General features: G+C 39.5%; 1 protein-coding gene across 2 annotated transcripts in view; it reads left to right on the top strand.

The window, feature by feature from the left end:
- gdpd4a (glycerophosphodiester phosphodiesterase domain containing 4a) overlaps nucleotides 1–19,717 on the top strand; it is a 52,622-nt gene that overhangs the window by 16,453 nt on the left and 16,452 nt on the right. For both annotated transcript variants that reach the window (XM_049576540.1, XM_049576541.1), the window contains exons 2-10: nucleotides 11,205–11,399; nucleotides 12,945–13,050; nucleotides 14,040–14,143; nucleotides 14,399–14,492; nucleotides 15,103–15,162; nucleotides 15,419–15,517; nucleotides 15,628–15,721; nucleotides 19,117–19,262; nucleotides 19,389–19,471. In XM_049576540.1, the coding sequence (XP_049432497.1) occupies nucleotides 11,338–11,399; nucleotides 12,945–13,050; nucleotides 14,040–14,143; nucleotides 14,399–14,492; nucleotides 15,103–15,162; nucleotides 15,419–15,517; nucleotides 15,628–15,721; nucleotides 19,117–19,262; nucleotides 19,389–19,471 (848 nt within the window). In that variant the 5' untranslated portion in view covers nucleotides 11,205–11,337. The remainder of the gene's footprint in view (nucleotides 1–11,204; nucleotides 11,400–12,944; nucleotides 13,051–14,039; nucleotides 14,144–14,398; nucleotides 14,493–15,102; nucleotides 15,163–15,418; nucleotides 15,518–15,627; nucleotides 15,722–19,116; nucleotides 19,263–19,388; nucleotides 19,472–19,717) is intronic.

Below are 19,717 nucleotides of genomic sequence, written 5' to 3'. Positions count from 1 at the left end.
GTAGAATTTAGTATAGCAGTCTGGTCAGGTGTTTGGCTTAATGTCAAACCACTTTGAAAATTTTTACTCCAGCCCATACATACCTAGGAGTATACACCTGGGTGTAAATTGCCACATCGGCTATTCCACCTGGCTCCAAATAGCAATGCTGGCTATGGACACCTGGGTGCAAATAGCACTTGTCTTATTTATTCTCTGTAGCTCCATTAAGTTGCCAGAATCTCATTAACCAGTCCTCCTACAACTATCACAAACAACGTCTTTGTGGTCACTAGTGCTTTAAGAATCTGGTATCATATAAGGAAGTCATTCAAGTTCCGTGAAACTTCAGCCTGTACTCCAGTTTGTCACAATCATGCCTTCCCCTCCCCTCTTACTGACAATATGTTTAGGCTTTGAAAAAATAAAGGCATCACCAATATAGCAGATGTTTATATCAATAGCACTATTGCCACCTTCAATCAGTCAAAAGAAAAGTACACACTCCCGAGTTGGCATCGCAAAATCTACTAATAGAATGTATAAAAAAAAGTTTCCAGAATCTCACCGATTCTAAACAATAAACAGTATTTTTGATATTCACATATTTCTTTCTCAACACTGACCTGCTTCATATTCATACATCTACCATTCATACCCAAGGGGATCATTAAAGTTTAATCTAATCTTGTGCATAATCACATCCTGAAGTCGTGCAGCTCCACAGGAGCAGCAGGGATTAAGTACCTGGTTTAAAGGGCACTCCACAAACTCTCTGGGGATTCAAACCAATAACAAGCTGCTGCCGTCACTGTTGGAAGAAAAGCTGGTTTGCAAACAGACGTTGTAAAATTGCCAGTTAGCTGACGAACCGTGCCGTGTTCATCAGACGTTTTCCGTCAGTCAGCTGCCAAGATAATCTTGTTTGTTCGATTTACCTTTTGTTGTTATTTTCCCTTCTTGTCCTGAAATGACTGCAGTAGGAGTGAGATAAACACATTGCTGTAGATATGGGAATTGTTTTTCACAGAAAAGCACAGAGGCGCAGGCACATAAACACACATGACTGAAGACAAAAGCATTGTAATTTTCAGTTACTGTAATTTATCCCACACGGGCTAATGAAGTTATATAGATACAAATCTCTTTCCATCACACACATATACAACTTTTGCTCTCAAGTATGATGTCTGTCAGTTTTTTGTTTGTGTCAGTTGTAAGTCCCTTCAGTCACTTTTTAACTGGTTAAACCTGTATTTTATACTTGTAGTATAAAGAGCCACTTTATTGTAAGACTAACGCTTTTGTCCCAAAATAAAGGTGTTCCTTGTACTAGAAGGGTTGCTAGAGATTTTACCTTTTTGGACTTCTTTCCCCTCCCTATGCACCTTGAAAGTAGGTGAAGTTGTGCCAGAAACCCCCAATGTACTTCTACATTAGAAGTGAAACATTTAATGTAATTTTTTAAAATTAATTAATAACTACCTGTGTGGTTGCATATTTATCTTTTTACTCTGACAATGAGAAATGTGGATTGGTTTGTCATTTGGTTTCGTTAATCTGTTTGAAACAGAGTCAGCATGTTTGTATTTTCATAGCATTGAACTTCACTCACCAGCTAGTGAGTGTGTATAGTGACCTATATCGTTCAAGTTGCACAAGGGTGCCTCACACTCATAAGTTTGTGTGTGCAACTTAACTGCAGATTGTGGTCTTGTTTTATGAGATTGCGTTATAGTAGGTGGTCATTTTGTGTTCACTACCTGGATCCCTCTGGAAATAATGGAGTCCTTACATATTTGATCAACACCTAAATGGGCTCCCACAAATATATACCCTCAGTCGTGACTGTTGTAGGTACACTTGTACAGTCTATTGCAGTAACATACAACAGCTCTGCCATAAATTGTACCTTTTTAAAAAGATCAAAATGTGTGAATTTAATTATTTGTTTAGCATCGAGGTCATAGTTAAAGGTGGTGGTGTACTAAACTACATTATATTTTGTCTGAATAATAGTAACACCTCTCCTTACAACACAATCTGACACATCATCACTAACTATGACCTCAGTTCTAAAACATAATTTAATTAACACCTCTATGACAGTATGAAAAGAAATGATTGGCATCCTGAAAGCAGACTGTTAGATTGCATTAGATTATACAAGTTTACAAAATAAAGTGGCCACTGAGTGTATAATTGGTCACATAACTGCATGCAGTACCAGTCCCTGTTTTGTTGCCCTAGGCCAATGCTCATGACATGAAGGTTTTCTATAGAGATGAGTTGGGTGTAACTCTAATGTTAAAATATAAGCTGCCACTTAAGATCAATTCTGAACATCTCAAAAAAAGAAAAGAAAAACGCTGATGGAAATTCTTTTTTAAACTGATTTAAAGTAGACACAAAGCAGGCTCAGTAAAAGGCTGAATGGTTCCCTTATTTCATGATGACTTCTCTTTAGCTGCTGCAGTTAAATAGTTTGTTACACCACAGGTGGTAATGAATCAGGAGTCTAAATGCTCTGTTAAACCTGAAACAGCCTTTCATGTGACCGGAACCCACGTGTAAACAGACCTACCAAGGACTTCACAGGTTGTAGTGTGGTTTCTGTAGGGATGCTCTGGAGATAAGACAGACTCATCTGTACAAGCAGAGCACACAATTTTGTTTTATTGGTGAATTTTCAGACTGTAGATGTGTAGATAATGCTATCATGATGTCAGTGGGGAGTTTGTTCCACCAGGACCAGGCCAGGACTGCAAACATTCATGAGCGTTAGCGTGGCCCCCTTTATGTTGAGGAAGTAGCAAGCTGATTGGCAGAAGCAGAGTGTAGTGGATGGCCTGGCGTATACGTTTTGACGTTTTGTCCTGACTGTAGGATGGGCCCGAGCCATTCCCAGCATTATAGGCAAGTACTAGTGTCCTAAATTAGATTTGAGCAGTCACTGATAGCCCCCAGCAGGAGGAGGAGCTAAGTCGTGTGGGAGAACTTGGGTAAATTGAAGACTAGTCAGGTTGCTGCATACTGGATGATGCCAAGTGTGATACGGCAAGAATAGTTATAGGCCTTTGAAGTTTAAACCTTTCCTAATAAAAAGTCTTTTGGGGTGTCTGTATATTCTAAAAAAGTCTTAAAATGTCTTAAATTCAATTTTATGAATATTAATTTAGGCCTTCAAATCCCTTAAACTCTTACATTTATATTTGCAGTGTCCTAATTGTCACAGACATTTTATTTAATCTATCCATCTTTTAATTTCTGAGCCAAAATGAGTCAAGCTCTTCTGTATAAGAGTCTAAATTTCTGATGTTACAAGTCTTTAAATCCACCACTGGACCTAAAATGTCCTTTTTACTTCATACTTGCACTTACCTGTTGGCAAAACTTAAATTAACCTAACTCACTATAATAATCATATTCCTACATAAAACCTACCTTTGCATTGGACCACATATCTACTACATAACCTTTATACTGTACTTAGGGTTATGCTTACCTGCAAAGCTTGATAAATAAAAAGATGATTCGTCCAAAAAGTCTTACATTTGTTAAAAAAAATATTGTGAAAATGTTTTATAAAGCATCAGCTTCAAGTGTGTGATACCTGTAGACACACTGGTCTTTGTAATATTAACCTAACTAGATAGATAGATAGATAGAAGGGATGACGGACTGAGTTTAGGAGCTTTCAATGATGAATTCCTTTTTTGTATTTGACTTAGATATTGTTGAGTCCTTGGTCTCAGCGCAGGAGAAAAAGCACACTTAGTTCACTAAACACTTTCTCAACAATAAGTCCTTTTGGAAAAGTAGAACAAGGCTTCTGGAAACTGGAGCAGTTGTGAGAAACAATCTGTTCTTGTTTTCCTGGGTCAGAAGCAGAACATTTCGAGCTACTTTGCACCCTTTAACTAAAGTATGCAACTATTATCAACCAGTGATTAGTTTGCAGTCTGTCTAAATTTGTGGATGATGACGATGATGCTGTTGCTTGTGCTGGCCTCCCTTAGGAAGATTTTGTTTTGTCTTTGTATTCGTACTCTGTCCTCTATAATAATTCTGCATAACATGAAAGACATGAGTGTGGATTGATTCTATGGGGATTGGCAGTGGCAATTTTGCAATTCCACTTCAACAAAAGATGAAGGAGACGATACTCTCTTACGGTGTCATGCTTTGTTAATGCTCAGCACATGGTACACATGACAAAGGTTAGTTTAAAATATACACTTCAATGGGAAGCTGTCAGCCTCTTTTATACCTTCCTTCTGTCCCATGCTCCCGGCAGCTTCTCATTAGCATTGGCCTCTCTGAGTCGCAGGCCAGGCCTGATGGGCCAACTTCTTTCAGAGGCACCTATCATTTGATCCTAACAAAAGTGTTGCCAACTGAATATTGTTATGCTAGAAACAAACCTTTATTGGTCACACTTATTCTATGGACCCTACAGTTACATTCACAAGATCACAAGCCCCTCCTGCCAGACAACCAGGAGTATATGTGTGCGCTCCATACAATAACCCAGTGTTTACCATGAATTTATTTAATCTAATTTCACTGGAGTGTTGCACATAGCTCATTCACTCATCCCCTCCTAGCCCAGCTCTCCCCCTTTCATTCTTTATTAGACCACACAAGACAAAAATTGCCAAGCTAATGTTAGCCATCCCCACCATTCCTTCGCCTCGCTCCCTGCCGCTGTAGACTGCTTCCCCGGGTCTAGCCCTTTATGGTGAGGTGGTCTGTAGAGGCGGGGAGTGAGGTGGAGGACACACTTGGATTTGAGGCTCTAGCTAACGTTAGCTACATAAACATGTAGTCGAAGTCGTGAGCCTTTGGCTACAGTTAACAGAAGGCTAAACTATTAGAATCATTTTTCTCCTTCTCTGAAACACTTTGCTGATGTGTTTTATTTTATTTATTGTCAGGCTTTCTTTTAAACTCTTTTTTTTAAGATTATTTTTTTGGGCTTTTGCCTTTAATTGACAGGAGAGAGTGAAATGGGGGAGTGAGAGAGAGTGGGGGGATGACATGCAGCAAATGGTTGCGAGCTAGAGTTGAACCTGCAACCGCTGCAGCGAGGCATCACCTCTGTACATGAGGCACCGGCACTATCCACTATGCTACTGACGCCCCTAGACTCTCTTTTTGATAAGTCCATCTTCCTTTTTTGGGTTGCTTTGCAGTGTAGGCAGTCATTGCCAATGCTGGAATAGCAACCTGCTCTGCAGGATTCTCCCTCACTAAATCAGGCTTTCACAAAAGGGACGTCAGAGCATTTAGTTTCTTGATCGCTATCAGAATGTTCAGAGAATTTCAACAAATGTAACAAAAAATGCTTCTAAAATAAGTTGCTGACCCTATCTTAAAGGTTCATATGATTAATACAGGTTACATGGTATGGATTTGAATGTTGTAGAAATTAAACATGCTTACATGTGCAACAAAGATATTCAAACAGGATTATGCAATGTATAATTTCCCTTACAGATTTCTACCTTGTATTCACTTGAAATGAAGCTCCCATTTTCTAACCAGAAACCCAGTTTAAAGTTATCCTTCCAGGAAAAAGCAAAAATAATTCAAATGGTTAAAAAAAACCTGTATTTTGAATAAATTGGATTAGGGAAATCACAGGATAGTTTTGTTCAAGTTTAATTCAATTAATTCTGAATGTGAATGTTTTTATAGACTTACTGAAAAATATTATTTTCTCTATTATTTGGTTTATCTGAAACATGGCCTTCTCAGTAACCAGTGATCTTTTGATCAACTACAAAAATTGCTGCAGATTGATTTTCTGTTGACTGACTGTTCGATTCTACTCTACTCTAAATGTAACAAATAAATAGGGGTCTGTGCTTAATGCTTATTGTTTAAATTGACTTTGATTTGGCCCAGTGGTGGCGTATGACAAAGACAAATGTACAGTAAAGGTTAAAGTGTATGTCGTGTGAAATACTGGTTGGATTGTTTGAGAATTTGACACTTCAGGGTGCTTGTGCTCATGTAAGGGGATGCACAGTATAGGTGGTAGTCTAAATATCAACACTCATCCTATAATCCCCCCACATTACAGATGAAATAAAGCCCGACAGGTACTGGAAATGTTGTCAAGGGCATCATGACAACAACCATGTTTCTTTCTTTGTTTGTGCATAAGAGTGCCAGTGATTTTCTGGTGTGTGTGTGTGTGTGTGTGTGTGTGTGTGTGTGTTTGTGCCCTTATCAAGTTCTTGTATACTCTTGTTTAGAGATGCACACAGAAAGAGACACATATGGTAGTGTTCCCACCTCTCCTTCTGTCTGTTCCCCTGTCGGTGTGATGTACCAGAAGACATCCCACACTGGGATCAGAGCAGTGCTGCCTGTCTGACTCTGTGTCAAACACTTACTCTTATCTGCGTCATGTTGCTCCTGTGGTGCTGCATTACTTCAGTGGTTACAGCTGTTGGCTCACACATTAAAGGATCCGGGTCTCCGCATTTTGTTTCTTGTGCTCTTTGTGCAAGGCTTAACAATAAGGATGGTCAGGGGCAAGTAAAATGCCACGTCAGGCTAGTAAATCTAGCAACTTACTTGCCTGATCGGGCAAGTGGTAAAAAAAGAATGAGATGCCCTGTTTTTCCAGAGCTGGTAATGGAAATAGCTAAGGGGTGAGCCATCTGGCTTCCTTCTTATCTCTAGTGAGAGTTGGACTTAGACCGTACCGATTGTGCACTAGTGAGAAAATGGCAGTTGGTGAAGACACAGTTTATGAGACAAAGCGCAAGTGAGCATTTCAATTGTCCTGGAAACAGGAGTGCAGTTGGGTGACTTAACGGGATGAGAGGAGGGTTGTATAATGCAAAGCTTTGCTACAGCAACTAAGGCCACCTTTACACCTGGTATTAACATGCATCCCAGGTGATTGGATAACGGGTGGACAGCCCTAACTATAGGTTAGAATGCACCAAATGCGTTTAAATGCATCTTGAGATCCGATTGCTCAGGCAATATTCTAAGGTGGCGTCATTCTTTCAGCAGTGTGTACATTCTTGTGTCCTGGGCCACGTTGAAGGACCACCTCCTCAGCTGACGTCCTGTCTTGTCTGACACCCAACTACATAAGAAATGTACAGCAAATGGTCAGTTTGACATCTGCCAGTTAGCGCTGAAAAAAAGAAAAGAAAAACAACACATTTGGTCTTAACAAATGTAAATGATCGAGGTGTTTTTTGGGGGGGGGGGGGGGGGGCTTTTTAGCCTTTATTGATAGGACAGACAAGTGTGAAGGGGGGAGAGAGAGAGAGGGAGTGACATGCAGCAAAGGGCCACAGGTTGGGGTCGAACCCAGGCCGCTGTGGCAACAGCCTTGTACATGGGTTGCCTGCTCTACCACTAAGCCACCGATGTCCTGTGATTGAGGTGTTTATTTGCATTTAGAGTGGGGAAGTGAGATCCAATTACAAGTGGTCACTCAAGACGCATGTGGAGATGCAGTCTAATTCCAGATGTAAACAGACAGATGTAGAGCTGTCCAGGTTATGACATGTTAATTGTTATGACAGCAGTTTGGTTAATGGCAAAGTTTTTTCTCTAAATCATGAATACCACACTGCTGCCTCATTATTAACCCGAAACACTGGACACATAGCCAGAAACTGTAAATCCTCTATGGCACCTATAATGGATGGTAACACGTTTGATATTGTCAGTGCATAGTGGGTTAGGTTGTGGCCCCCATCACTGTGAATAACAAAAAGTTGGTATTCATACTTGGCCTTTCCATGGACGTCAGAGGTCACGGTGCAGAGCAGCAGTGATGGGGCTGGCAGAGAAGTTTGCCAAATGAAGGACTTGTATATTGGTGTATATTATATAATATAAAAAAAGGTGTGGAACATTTTCATGAACATTACTGTTTTGTCATTGTTGATTAATGTGCAGTGTACCTTATAAATACATACATGTATAAAGAGAAAAGTGTGTTTGTTGACAGCTGACCTTAGATGACTTTGGCACTATGTGTAAAGAGCTGGCTGAACAAAGTGCTGTCCAGTCATGTAGTTTGATGTCAAGCCACTAAGCTACTGGCCAGTGTCCAAAGGCTGTTCAGAAAGAGGAGGAACACTGACAGATGGAGGGAGGATGGAGGAACAACTGAGGTTAAGACAATTAGCTGAGAGAGACAAAGCAAAATAGTGGAGTAGGGAAAATAAACAGATAAAGAGAGGATGATGGGAAAAGACTGAGGAAACAAAGAGATTAATTTCTGTCCCATTATAACATTTTTAGGCTTCAGCATCCTGTCCATCCTCTCTTGTTTGGCAGTTTTTTCACTTGCTTCTTTACTTCCTTCCTCTCTGTGCTTTCTTTATCTGTTCCCTTACCCCCCAAAAAATTCAGTCTAAATTTAAGTAATGTACTCTTCTTTCACCTCAGGAGCTCAGAAAGTCCTTAAAGTGTGTCACTTCTCTCCTCATGTCACCACCTTTCATGCATGTGACCCACTTTGAGTCCAGAATCATGGTTTATGAATCAGTAAAAGTAGAGATTTTCTCTAGTATTGACAAGCAAAAAGAAATGCTGTCATCAGCTGTCAGAAGTGGTGGAGGGCTGAGAAACACTTGGTGCAAAAACACATATTGGTCCTGTTATATAAGCCTTTTAGAGAGAAACTAACTGCAGGATGAAGGGAGACATTTAGCCACCACCATTTATCACCAAACACAATGGAGACAAAGAACGTGGCTTACATTACTGTCAGAGCAGAAATACATGAATCCATAATTTAGTTTTATCCAGTTGTTCATTAATCAGCATGGGTTTTATAATATTAAATACAGTAAAACCTCAAAACAAACATGTAATTGCTGCGTAGGTTTGTCAGTATGAAAATGTTGCGAACTTGAACATCATTCAGGAGGTAATCATTTAAACATGCTGGAAAATTGTAATATGTATCCCTGATGTAATTGGAGTAACAGCTTAATTTGGCCACAGAGGACCTCTATGTCCTACTTTTAATAACCTTGTCTAGAAACTTCATGACATCGGCTCAGTGACAAAACAGCTGTCAGGATTAAAATAAGGTAAACAAGTTTTCTGAGGTCACCTGTCCCATCATGATATGCTCTGCTTATTAAATGGTCAAAAGAAGCAGGGAACAGATGTGTGTATGTAGACTTTGATTGAAGTTGGTAAATAATTAATAATAATCCAATTGGAAAACTTAATATACAAGTAAATGCAGTAAAGGCTGTAATTTCAAAATGACTTAACCACCTATTTAAGTGGTACTACCTGATTTTACAAAATTATTATGGAACAATTACTCGATTAACGAAATTCACTGGTTACTATTTTGATAACTGATTAATTGTTTCAGCAATTTTTCAAGCAAAAAAAAAAAAAATAAAAAAAATGGTTCCAGCTCATTAAGTGGGAGGAAGGGTGTGTGGGACACAGTGAAAAGCGAGAGCTCAGTGTCTTACCCTGCAGAATATGTGAAGCTTTACTGCATAACAGCTTTCATGACTCCTGATGGTCTCACTCCGTCATCTCTCTCTTTTTATTACTCCATCTGTGCTTTTCTCATTTACCCCAACTCCCTTCATCCTTTTCACAGCAGTAATAATAAAAGATCTGATGTTACAGTTGCCATGGCAGCCGTGTGATGACTCGGCTGGTTGAGCAGGCCTGGTCATCTGGTGGTTGATTTCAGTCACAGACTACATACAACTAAACTGAACAGGATATATAAGTTATAGTTGATAAGAATTTCTTAACATATATTAGAATTCAAATGGAATGAATTAATGAATTATCATTATCTACCAGAATAAAACAGAACGTAATTTGTTAGAGATTTATTAAAAGATCAGCAAGTGCTTGCTATTGTCCTACTTTTGTACTTTAAAACAGAAAACACACATTTATGTTGTGCCATTATACAGAACGCATTTTAGTGATTTCTGTCACACACATACATTTATAAAATGATATTAGTTTTTCTCAAAAAAAAAAAGTTAGATGTAGGTTGTTTACCTCAAGCTATCTCTTTCACACTGCCACAACAACAGCATTAGCAGCATCAGTATAGTTTATTAATAATTGTTATATAACAGCTCTATATCACTGAACTAAATACCTCACCCCCATAGCAATTCAAGTCAGTTCCAGTTAATTAGCCAACCAGTGAAGCGGGGCAAACAATCAATCAATCACCCAATAATTCTGACCCCTCAGTGTAACAGCCCACCTTGCCTTACATGTCACATCAAGGACCAAGAATAATTGTTTTATGTACAACAAATATAACCCCAAATTCTTGATTTTGCAAAATTATCATTTTATCAAATAAATTCAAATGTAAAAAAAAAAAAAAAAAAATAGGGCTGAGAGTAATGATGATATTGCTTGTTTTTACTGACAGTCCAAAACCCAAAGATATTCAATTTATGATGAGATAAAAACAGAGACGTACCAAAAGATATTTTTGACACCTTTGCTTTATAAGTAATTTTAAACTATTTATCAGTTATCAGAGTTGTTGTCGACAGTTAATTGGTTAAATGTTTCAGGTCTAAAATTATCCCAGAGCAGATCCGTTAAACCTCTGAGTCGCCTCATTCTTGTAGTTCAACTGAAGGTGAGCCTGATGTGTTACAGACCCAGATAGGTGGCCTAAATCTGCTAACTATAAATCCAACAACAGATTTTAACTGTGTGCCTGAGTTAAGAACAAAGAGGTCAGCATGACAGCTTAACACACATTCTCTATTATAAAAATGCTATTTATAATAGAGAACTGATTCGGTCATATGATACAGGATGAGTTAAATACACATAGGAGATTAGCTGTAATGGTGTAATTGTTAGGGGTAGGTAAGTGTCAAGCAATATTGATGTTAATTAATTAATCACAAGTACATGTTTGCTGTGTGTGCTCATGTGCAGTCATAAATCACCAAAGCAGACGCCCGTTGTGTAGAATCACACAATTCCTGTATACACTGTTGTAACAGATACAGGTCAGTGTGTATTTCTGAGAGTGTATGGGTATCTTCTGGGTTAGTTTAAGCAGGTCACAGGAATAAAAACCAGGACTTTACACACACACACACACACACACACACACACACACACACACACACACACACATTGTCCTGCTGAGTGTAGTTGTCCTATAAATACATTTTAAATTGAGTGAAACTTTCTTCTTCTCCCTCTAGGTGAAGGTGCCTTTTTTTTGGTTCATCTTCTTTCTCGCTCTACCTTTCCCAAGCCTTCATCCTCCTCCTCCTCCTCCCTTCTCCCTCTCTCTCTCTCTCTCTGTCTCTGTGATGCCGGGCTGTGGGTGAGTGTATGCCCGTGACCAGACTGAAGCTGGGGAAGCTAAAGGTGGTGCGGCGGCAGCTGCTGCAAAGGTACAGAACAACACACACCATCACAACCAGTCATTACGATGCCAACACCCCAATGTAATGGAGATATGTAGCAGTCATCAGTGTTAATATGTGTTTGTAATGCCTTAAAGACAGCGCTTGTGTTAGTGACTATCAATTTAAATAAAAATGAGTGGGCCATTTGTCATTCATCACAAAATAAAAAAAGACAAACAAATTTTTATTTTTTTATACTCCCTGTTGTTATCCAGCCTCACAAATAGTTAAGAGTTGCGGAGGTTTTGAGATCTTCTGCCACCACCTTAGCTGAATATAATTAAGCAATATCACACAAGAGGGAGTGATGTTATACTCGTATATCGTCATGAGGACAAAATAGATCATTTAAGCATTTTATTTGTCTTCCGCCAACAAAAAATAGTTTCCTCAGGACTCCGCTGCCACCGTTGCTATGTAACGCAAACATGGTGCGCCAGGCACTTACTCTTTATACACATTTATCTGCACATTTCCATTAATTGTGCAGCCGGTGAAATAAGTCTCTGGTGACTGCATGGTGGACTGTCGCTTCACAGGCACAGCCGACTCTGCCTTCTGATCTGACAGTATGTTGCTTTTCTCCAAGTCATTGAGCTCCGCTGATGAAACACTGACAAACCTGGATGTGTGCTCAGATGGATTCAGCTTCCCCTCTCCCTCATCTTCCTCTGATGACCATTCATAGTCCAATTCAAAACTTATTTTAGGAAATAAATCCATATTTTTGGCTGTTTGACAGTGGATGAATTAATTAGCCTGCAACGCAACTGCTGACCTAACTGACACTAACCATCAGTTTTGATTTGGTTATTGATTGCAATCAGTTGTGAGGCGGAGTGATACATACACAGTGAAATAACCGTGATGTTGTACTCCAATATCGTCACGGTTTTACTGTCTCTCGACCAATCAGATTGCAGGGCCGGAACTAACTGTTGTATAATTTAATTTGTTTTAAGGCATCAGAAAATTTTGTCATGTTTCAAAAACAACCTCAGCAGCAGCATCTCTTTCCAAAAAATGTCCTGGTTACTCAGGCTGATCTACAAACTTTACTTTGTATCGTTTTAATGGAGAACTGTTTGTTCAGATGTTTAACAGCTTGTCAGTGTCTGTACAGAAGGATGAGTCACAGTGTTTCTGTATGGGGGTAGCCTGAATGCATCATCCAAAGAAGGCTATCTTCTCATACTTCTGACAAATTGGTATGACTTCATATGTTTAAATACATTGAGAGAGTTGTTAGCATTTTATTGAATCTATATCAAGATATTTGGTCAAGAATATTGTAATATTAGATTTTCATCATATCACCAGGCTGTAAAAAGCTGCAAACTCATTGTTTTGCAAATTGTAAATTAAAAAGATTAAGGACAAATTACAGGTTTGATATGAGATTTGTTAGCTTCAGAGCTCAGAGAATCTGTTTATTAACAGGAAACTAAATTCAGAGTGAAACCTGCTATCAGGACAGAAATTTTACACCACAGGTTGCTCAATTTCATTAAAATTTCTTTACTGTACCAGGTATGAACACCAGCCGTTTGTCTCCTGTCTGGCCGGCCTCTACGGTTGCCAATGGAGACGATACCAGAGAGCCCGGGCGCAGCCAGGAGAGTGCTGCTGCAGCAAGGTATGCACACACACACACACACACACACACACACACACACACACACAGAACCATCTATAAGCAGTGAGTTGAGTTTGGTTAGTTTGCTGATCATGCAGAGAGTATTGATTCCCCAGACAGTTTTCGTCCATCCAGCCTGCTGACTGCAACACTCAGCTACTGCCTTTCTTTGAAATATATCAGCACATATATACCCTGTCAGCGTGTTGCAAAATATACTGCTTTCATATGCACTTGGTAATATGATAGACTTCCTCTGTATCTGCCCGATTGTGTTGCATCAGGGAATTACTGTTTTGTCTTCTAGCATGATCTTTTTAACATGGAAAAATGTCATTTAAAACACTGGGGCTAAAGTGCAACACACACCGCCGCCGTACACCGCGCGTCAAAACGCCCGCCTCCATTATATTCTATGAACCAACCATAGACTGTATAAAATAAACCAACCCACACTGGCGCCGACCGACGCGCCACGCCGCTCTGCTTCAGCCCACTGCCCTATTTCCAGCATGGCTGGCGCTCATAGCGGCGCTGCGAGAAGAGCCTTTTATGTACGTCTCATCTCGTAGGATCAACTCCGGTTGTTTCAAATTTTTAATAAGAGGACTTTGATAAGAAACTCACCCGTGAAATTCAAGTTGTTGTTGCCTCAAAGTTTTTCCTCTTCTTCTTCTGTTACTAGCAGTTGGCAACCATTGGCAACTAGTGTAGGTACAGCCGCCTAGCGGGCTGGGGTGGGAAATACATGTTGACGGTGCCGCTGCGCGCCGCTGCCAGTGTGTGTTGGGGGGCGGCCCTTGATGGCCACAGCGCCGCGCCGGCGGCAGTGTGTGTTGCACTTAAGGGGTAAAGGGTTAAAAACTAAATGTAGTTCAATGTGTAGAACACATGACTGACTGGTGTGTGTGTGTGTGTGTGTGTGTGTGTGTGTGTGTGTGTGTGTGTGTGTGTGTGCGTGCGTGCGTGCGTGCGTGTGTGCATCACAGGTGGAGTGTGGCAGTTTTGGCCTCCTGATCCTCACCTTCTTCCTGAGTTTTTTATTCCTCTATTTCTGGAGTGAAGCTCAGAATGACTACATCGACTTTGACTGGTGGGTCACACACAGCACATACTGTTCATACATGGTGGCAAGTGCACACACTCATTTTGGTTGTAGTGTGATTTTTGTTGTCAGATATTTGTTGTCATCATGAAGAGGTTAGTTGTCTTGTATAAACAAATGCCATAAAAAAAATAGTGAATTAATCTTCCTCATAATGAATAAATGAACGCATGAAGGGACTGACCCATCATTCAAACTTGAAGCACACTGTATTTGATGACTGTTTTTCTTCTGTGTTTTCAGGTTTAACTTTGGGACTCTGGGTTTCTGGTTTCCCTGGTCTCTGGTCCTGCTGGTCGTTGCTGCTGCTCTCTTCACATACATTGCCCTACTACTGGTATGATATGATTTCAATTTGTCTAGTTTAAGCACTTGCACAGAGATGAAATATGATATGAATTAAGACAACACAAAACATATCTCCAGTACTCAGGTCTGGCAGCTGGTTACAGGAGTAGGCACTGTCATTTTTACATTGAAGGCTTCCATGTCAAATCTCTGGATGTGTGGACACTCCTTTACAACTACTGTAGTGTTAGCTTATGATCTAAGCAGAGATTTCCAACAGTAAAAAATTCTCAGTCAGAACCTATGAAGAAGAGTGCTCACAGAGGTGCAAAAAAGAGAAAGAAAAAGCCTGCTCGACTCAGTCGAATGAGGGGTCTATGATTACTTTGAATCTTCAAATATTATGGGGGCAGATCAAGTGTCCTAGAATGTGCTCCAGATCACATTGTGTAGCAGACTGCAGGGTGGCCTCTCTTTGGCCTGATTATCTCCTGACCTCTTGTGTGACTGGGGGCATGTGTTGTAGTTTGTTTGCATGTATGTTCTGTATAGGTCAAAACTGGTATTGTTTATTTGTTGACATTTTGTCTTAAAATAAGCAAGTTTTCTGTAGAAAAGTTCTATAACAGTTTTTGATAAAATATATGAATGTTGTTCAGGTGCTGGCAGTGTGTCTTCTTTCTGAGGGTCAGAGACTGTACCTTCACTGGAGCCACAAGGTAATAATGATGATGATAATAATAATAATAATAATAATAATAATAATAATAATAATAACAATAATAATAATAATGACAATAATAATTATAACAATGATAATGATAATAATAATAATAATAATAATAATAATAATAATAATATGAATCCCTATAAACAAACACAAACATAGACAGACAGGTCTTAGTATTTGTGTGTTTGCCCTTGCTACAAATTTTAGTAAATTATATTTTTTTTGTCCTCCTGTGTCTGTGTCAGACTGGCATTGTGGTGACATTGGCATTCTCCGTCACAGCCACTGCCGTTTTGTCTGACCTCTGGAGCAAGGAATGGAAGACTCTCCTTCTCTCCCTGCAAGTCAGTCAATCCTGACACACCAGCCAGCCACGAGATTTCAGTTAAATGTTTGAGACCATACTGACATTTTGTCCCATCCCTTGTCATTCTCTTTCTCTTTTTATCTTTAGGTGACGGCACCTTTCCTCCATGTAGCTGCTGTCTCGCTAATGGTGATTCTCTCCTGGCCACTAGCGTTGCACTTCTTTCGCATGAACAAGAAAGGTACGCAAGCTGTTTATCTTTGGAGTTGAGATGGTGCTTTGGGACTGTTTTCAGTTTTAGAGTAATTATTGTGACATAATCAGAAAGAATTATCTAAAACCTGTTTACCCTTGCTGAGTATTTGTAACTCTTTGCACATCACCGTGCTTGCTGTTTGGGAATGGTATATAGAAAGAGTGACAGAAGAATGGAGATGTAGTGACAAAAACAACCAACAGCAGTAAGTGGAGGACCTTGTTAAAATGACACATTGCTGGCAGAAAAACTTCAGTTGTATCAGCACTGTGTTGCCCAGCCCGACAGAAATAAAGCTAATCTGAAATCAAACACACCTCTCAGCAATGTGACTCACTTGTCTGCCATTGCTTATACAGCTGTAGACCTTCCTGCCATCTTGCTGTGTCTCTATCCACTTCCTTGTCACAGAAAATCAATATCCCATTTTCCTACTCTCACTCTTCTCTTTGTGTTTGTGATGCTTTCTGTCTTCTTTCATTCACTGTTTTCTATGTCTCCATCAGTCTTACCTCCTTTTATTATCTGATCTGACCATCTTGCTGTTCATTTTTACTTGTCTCATGGTCTGTCTTGTGTCTGGCTGCTTTTTCCTCTCCACTGAATTGACTTTGACCTGTATGTCCCTCTCTGCGTCTCTCTTCTCTCTTTTTGGTCTCCATGGGTACTGTCTCAGGTTGCCATGGTGATTCAGCAGGGTAGAGTGATGCTGAGTCATGTCGGGGGTCTCTTGCTGGCAGGAGATAAGGGAGGGAGATTTGCCAAAAGCACAGGATGAAATGTAGCTCTCCCCTTTTCTGCTGTATTGACGTGAAAGTCAGTGGTGAAAAGCAACTAAGTACATTTATTTATTCAAAGTACTGTAGTTAAAGGAGCAGTTCACTCCCCAAATTATTATTTGCATATCAATTACTCACCCTGTGCTATATTGAAAATGTGAAAAAACACTTTATTTTCCTCACAGACCTATGGTGAACGAAGAATCCAAAAACTGAGAAAACTCCTGATGAACTGTAAAAAACAAGTAAAAGGAGTCCATGTTCAGAAATAGCAAAATAATATTCAAAACATCCATTTACAAACTCTCAGACAACTCGTGCAGTATAATCCAAGTGTTATTTATACAGTCGTATGCTTAGTACTTCCCAAACACATGCATTTTTGCTAAAACATTACTGTTTAAAGTATTTTTCATTAACAGCGCAGCCATGCTACTTGTCTGTGCCTGAATGTTTATGCAGCATGTGTTTGCTGTAAAAGATAGGTAATTTGAACAGACCTTCTTATTTTAGTCGTTGTTTCAGATTATCCACATTTACATGCTAATAAGATGTGGTATATCCTTAAAGATAAACATTACCTCCCCTGAGAAATTTTAATTTTGCTTACCTCCAGTGGTTTAACTTCTCTGCTTGCACAGTGATGTGGAGGTATACTGTAGGACACCATGACATCACTGTTGGGTGTGGTTACAGGTGAAACAGAGTGATGGCAGTGACTTAACCAAATATTTTACTGCTAAAAAGATGGTCTTTTTTTTATAAAACTGGTCTGTCTATGTAGTAGAAAAACAGTAATACTTTTGAAATTGGTGCTACACGACCAGGCAAACGGAGAAAAAGATCTGTGGCATTTGCTATCTACAATGACCAGAAGGCACTATACCGCACTTGATGAAATATCTCGCTGATGAGTGACGTAATGCGAGCATAACAACTCTTTTACAGGAAACAATATGGCAGCTGGCCGGTGACAAATAATCTTGAATTACAGTTAGATGATAAAGCTAAAAGATGTTTCCAAAAAAATTTTAGTCACTGCAATAACAGAATCTTGGTTTATATTTTATTAGCACTGCTTAGTTTTACTGTTTGATGTCAGAATTTTCAGCCACCATTTTTACAATACGGGAAACAGTATGGCGCCCATTTATTGTCTACAAAGTCTCGTATTATAGCCAGAAAGTGCACTAAAATATGTTACTGAGGACATCTTAGGTGAGAAATAGGCAATGCAGTAACAGAATCCAGGTTTATATTTGATTAGCACTGCCTCGTTTTACGGTTTAATCTGAGTTGGTCTGAGTTTGAGAAAGAGAGCGGCATGTCTGTCGCCCATCACACACACAGTGACTGAGCTATCTGTTGGCATCACTCGTCTAACATTACCTAACAGGTTTAACAACAGAGTCGAGCCATTTCAGTGTTGGTGTGTTTGCTGGGACCGTTAACAGCTCGGTGTTGGATGTTAGCCGTTGCTTCTGTGTTAGTTCGTGCTTACAGAGCAGATGTTAAACTGCATGCTCTGTTATAGGTGTCCGTCTGTCATTAGTCATTAGTTTATTAAGGGGTGCTCATCTCCCAGAAGCAACATCATGGTGGTGGCTTAGAACTCCAGCCTGGGGAGCAGCAGACTCTGCTGTCTCATCTCCCACCGTAACGCCAGTATATTATATTTTTACATATTTTTAACAGTTTCATTTATAGTATTAATCAGTCAAAATTGTTATTGTTGGCTGATTGTTAATTATTAACATCCAGAGTTCCCAGGTAGATTTGCATTTAACCAGAATGGTCCCTACATCTGGCCCCCTAGCTTGGACCATACCCATCTTCAAACTTGGTCTTCATTGTGATCTCAGCTACACACCTGTAAAGTTTGGTGACTGTATTTTGCATGGTTGTGACACTATCACTATGACAAAATCTGTCAACAGAAAGATAGACCGCATTTATGATAGTTCCAGCTTTTGATATTTATGGCTTTTTTCTTTTGGTGATGTTTTTTATTTTTTATTTTTTTTAATATGGTGAAATGTTAATAAAAATTCGCAATCTTATGGTACCATCTACCCGTCCTTAAGGCATTCACTTTGGGAACCACTGACTGCATTTACACACATGAAATATTCCAAATTATTCAGCAAAAGACATTATTACTTCTAAATTGTTTACATGGTTAATGAAAATGAATATTCCACTAATGTGTACATGTATCTGTGCATACTCTGATTATTGTGTCCAAACATGTTGTTTTCAACATCAACATATGGAATAGTGGAATGGCTGGAGCAATTTATCCCTTTTTTTATTCCTTCAGCTACCTCATTGAAAAGGTCATTGTGCACGTCTACTCTGTGTGTGTTCACTGACCACAACTAACAACTGGGGACAAATTCCTTGTATGTACCTTCATATTGGGCAAATAACACTGATTCAGATTCTAAATCTTCTTTTTAAATTCACTGGAAGTAAGTTTTAGAAAACAAGAATGACTCAAGATTGAAAACATACCAAACACCTTGTCTTTGGAGACTTGAAAAAAGATAAATACCTTTTCAAACAGTGTACATGTCTTGTATGTTTGTTTGTGTTCATCAGTGCGTCAGGTGGCTGTCCTGGGTCTCTTCCTGTCCGTGCTGTTCTCTCTCTACCTGGTACCTCTGGGAATGTACTCACCCTGCATTAAAGAGGCAGGAATGCTTGGGCCCGCCCCGACACTCATCGGACACAGAGGAGCTCCAATGGTGAGACTGAACTGAACTGTGACAGCTGGACCTGTTTAAAACTGTGTTTTATTAACCATCATTTCTATGGTTTACCATATTTGTGTGTGTGTGTATGTGTGTGTGTGTGTGTGTGTCTGTTTGTAGCTTGCTCCAGAGAATACTGTGATGTCGTTTGAGAGGGCAGTGGAGGCTGGAGGAGAAGGACTAGAGACAGATGTCACTATCAGGTATTACCTGCTCTCATCTGTATCTTTGTGTGTGTGTGTGTGTGTGTGTGTGTGTGTGTATGTGTGTGTCTATAATCCTTTGATAAAAAATAGTAATAAAGAATAGCGGATAAATAGGCTATATATTGCATTGTTCTCCAAGGTGTCTGTCTTTGCATCTATTATGCATCTTTTCTGGATCACTCTTGTAATGGTCACCACCATGGGAGGAAGAAGCAATATAATGTTGTTGTAAGCTACTGTCAT

The sequence above is a fragment of the Epinephelus fuscoguttatus genome, linkage group LG5, assembly GCF_011397635.1.
Source record: "Epinephelus fuscoguttatus linkage group LG5, E.fuscoguttatus.final_Chr_v1".
NCBI classification, from domain to species: Eukaryota; Metazoa; Chordata; class Actinopteri; order Perciformes; family Serranidae; genus Epinephelus; species Epinephelus fuscoguttatus.
The sequence above is the reverse complement of the archived record's forward strand: the minus strand, read 5'-3'. Positions and strand labels throughout refer to the sequence as shown.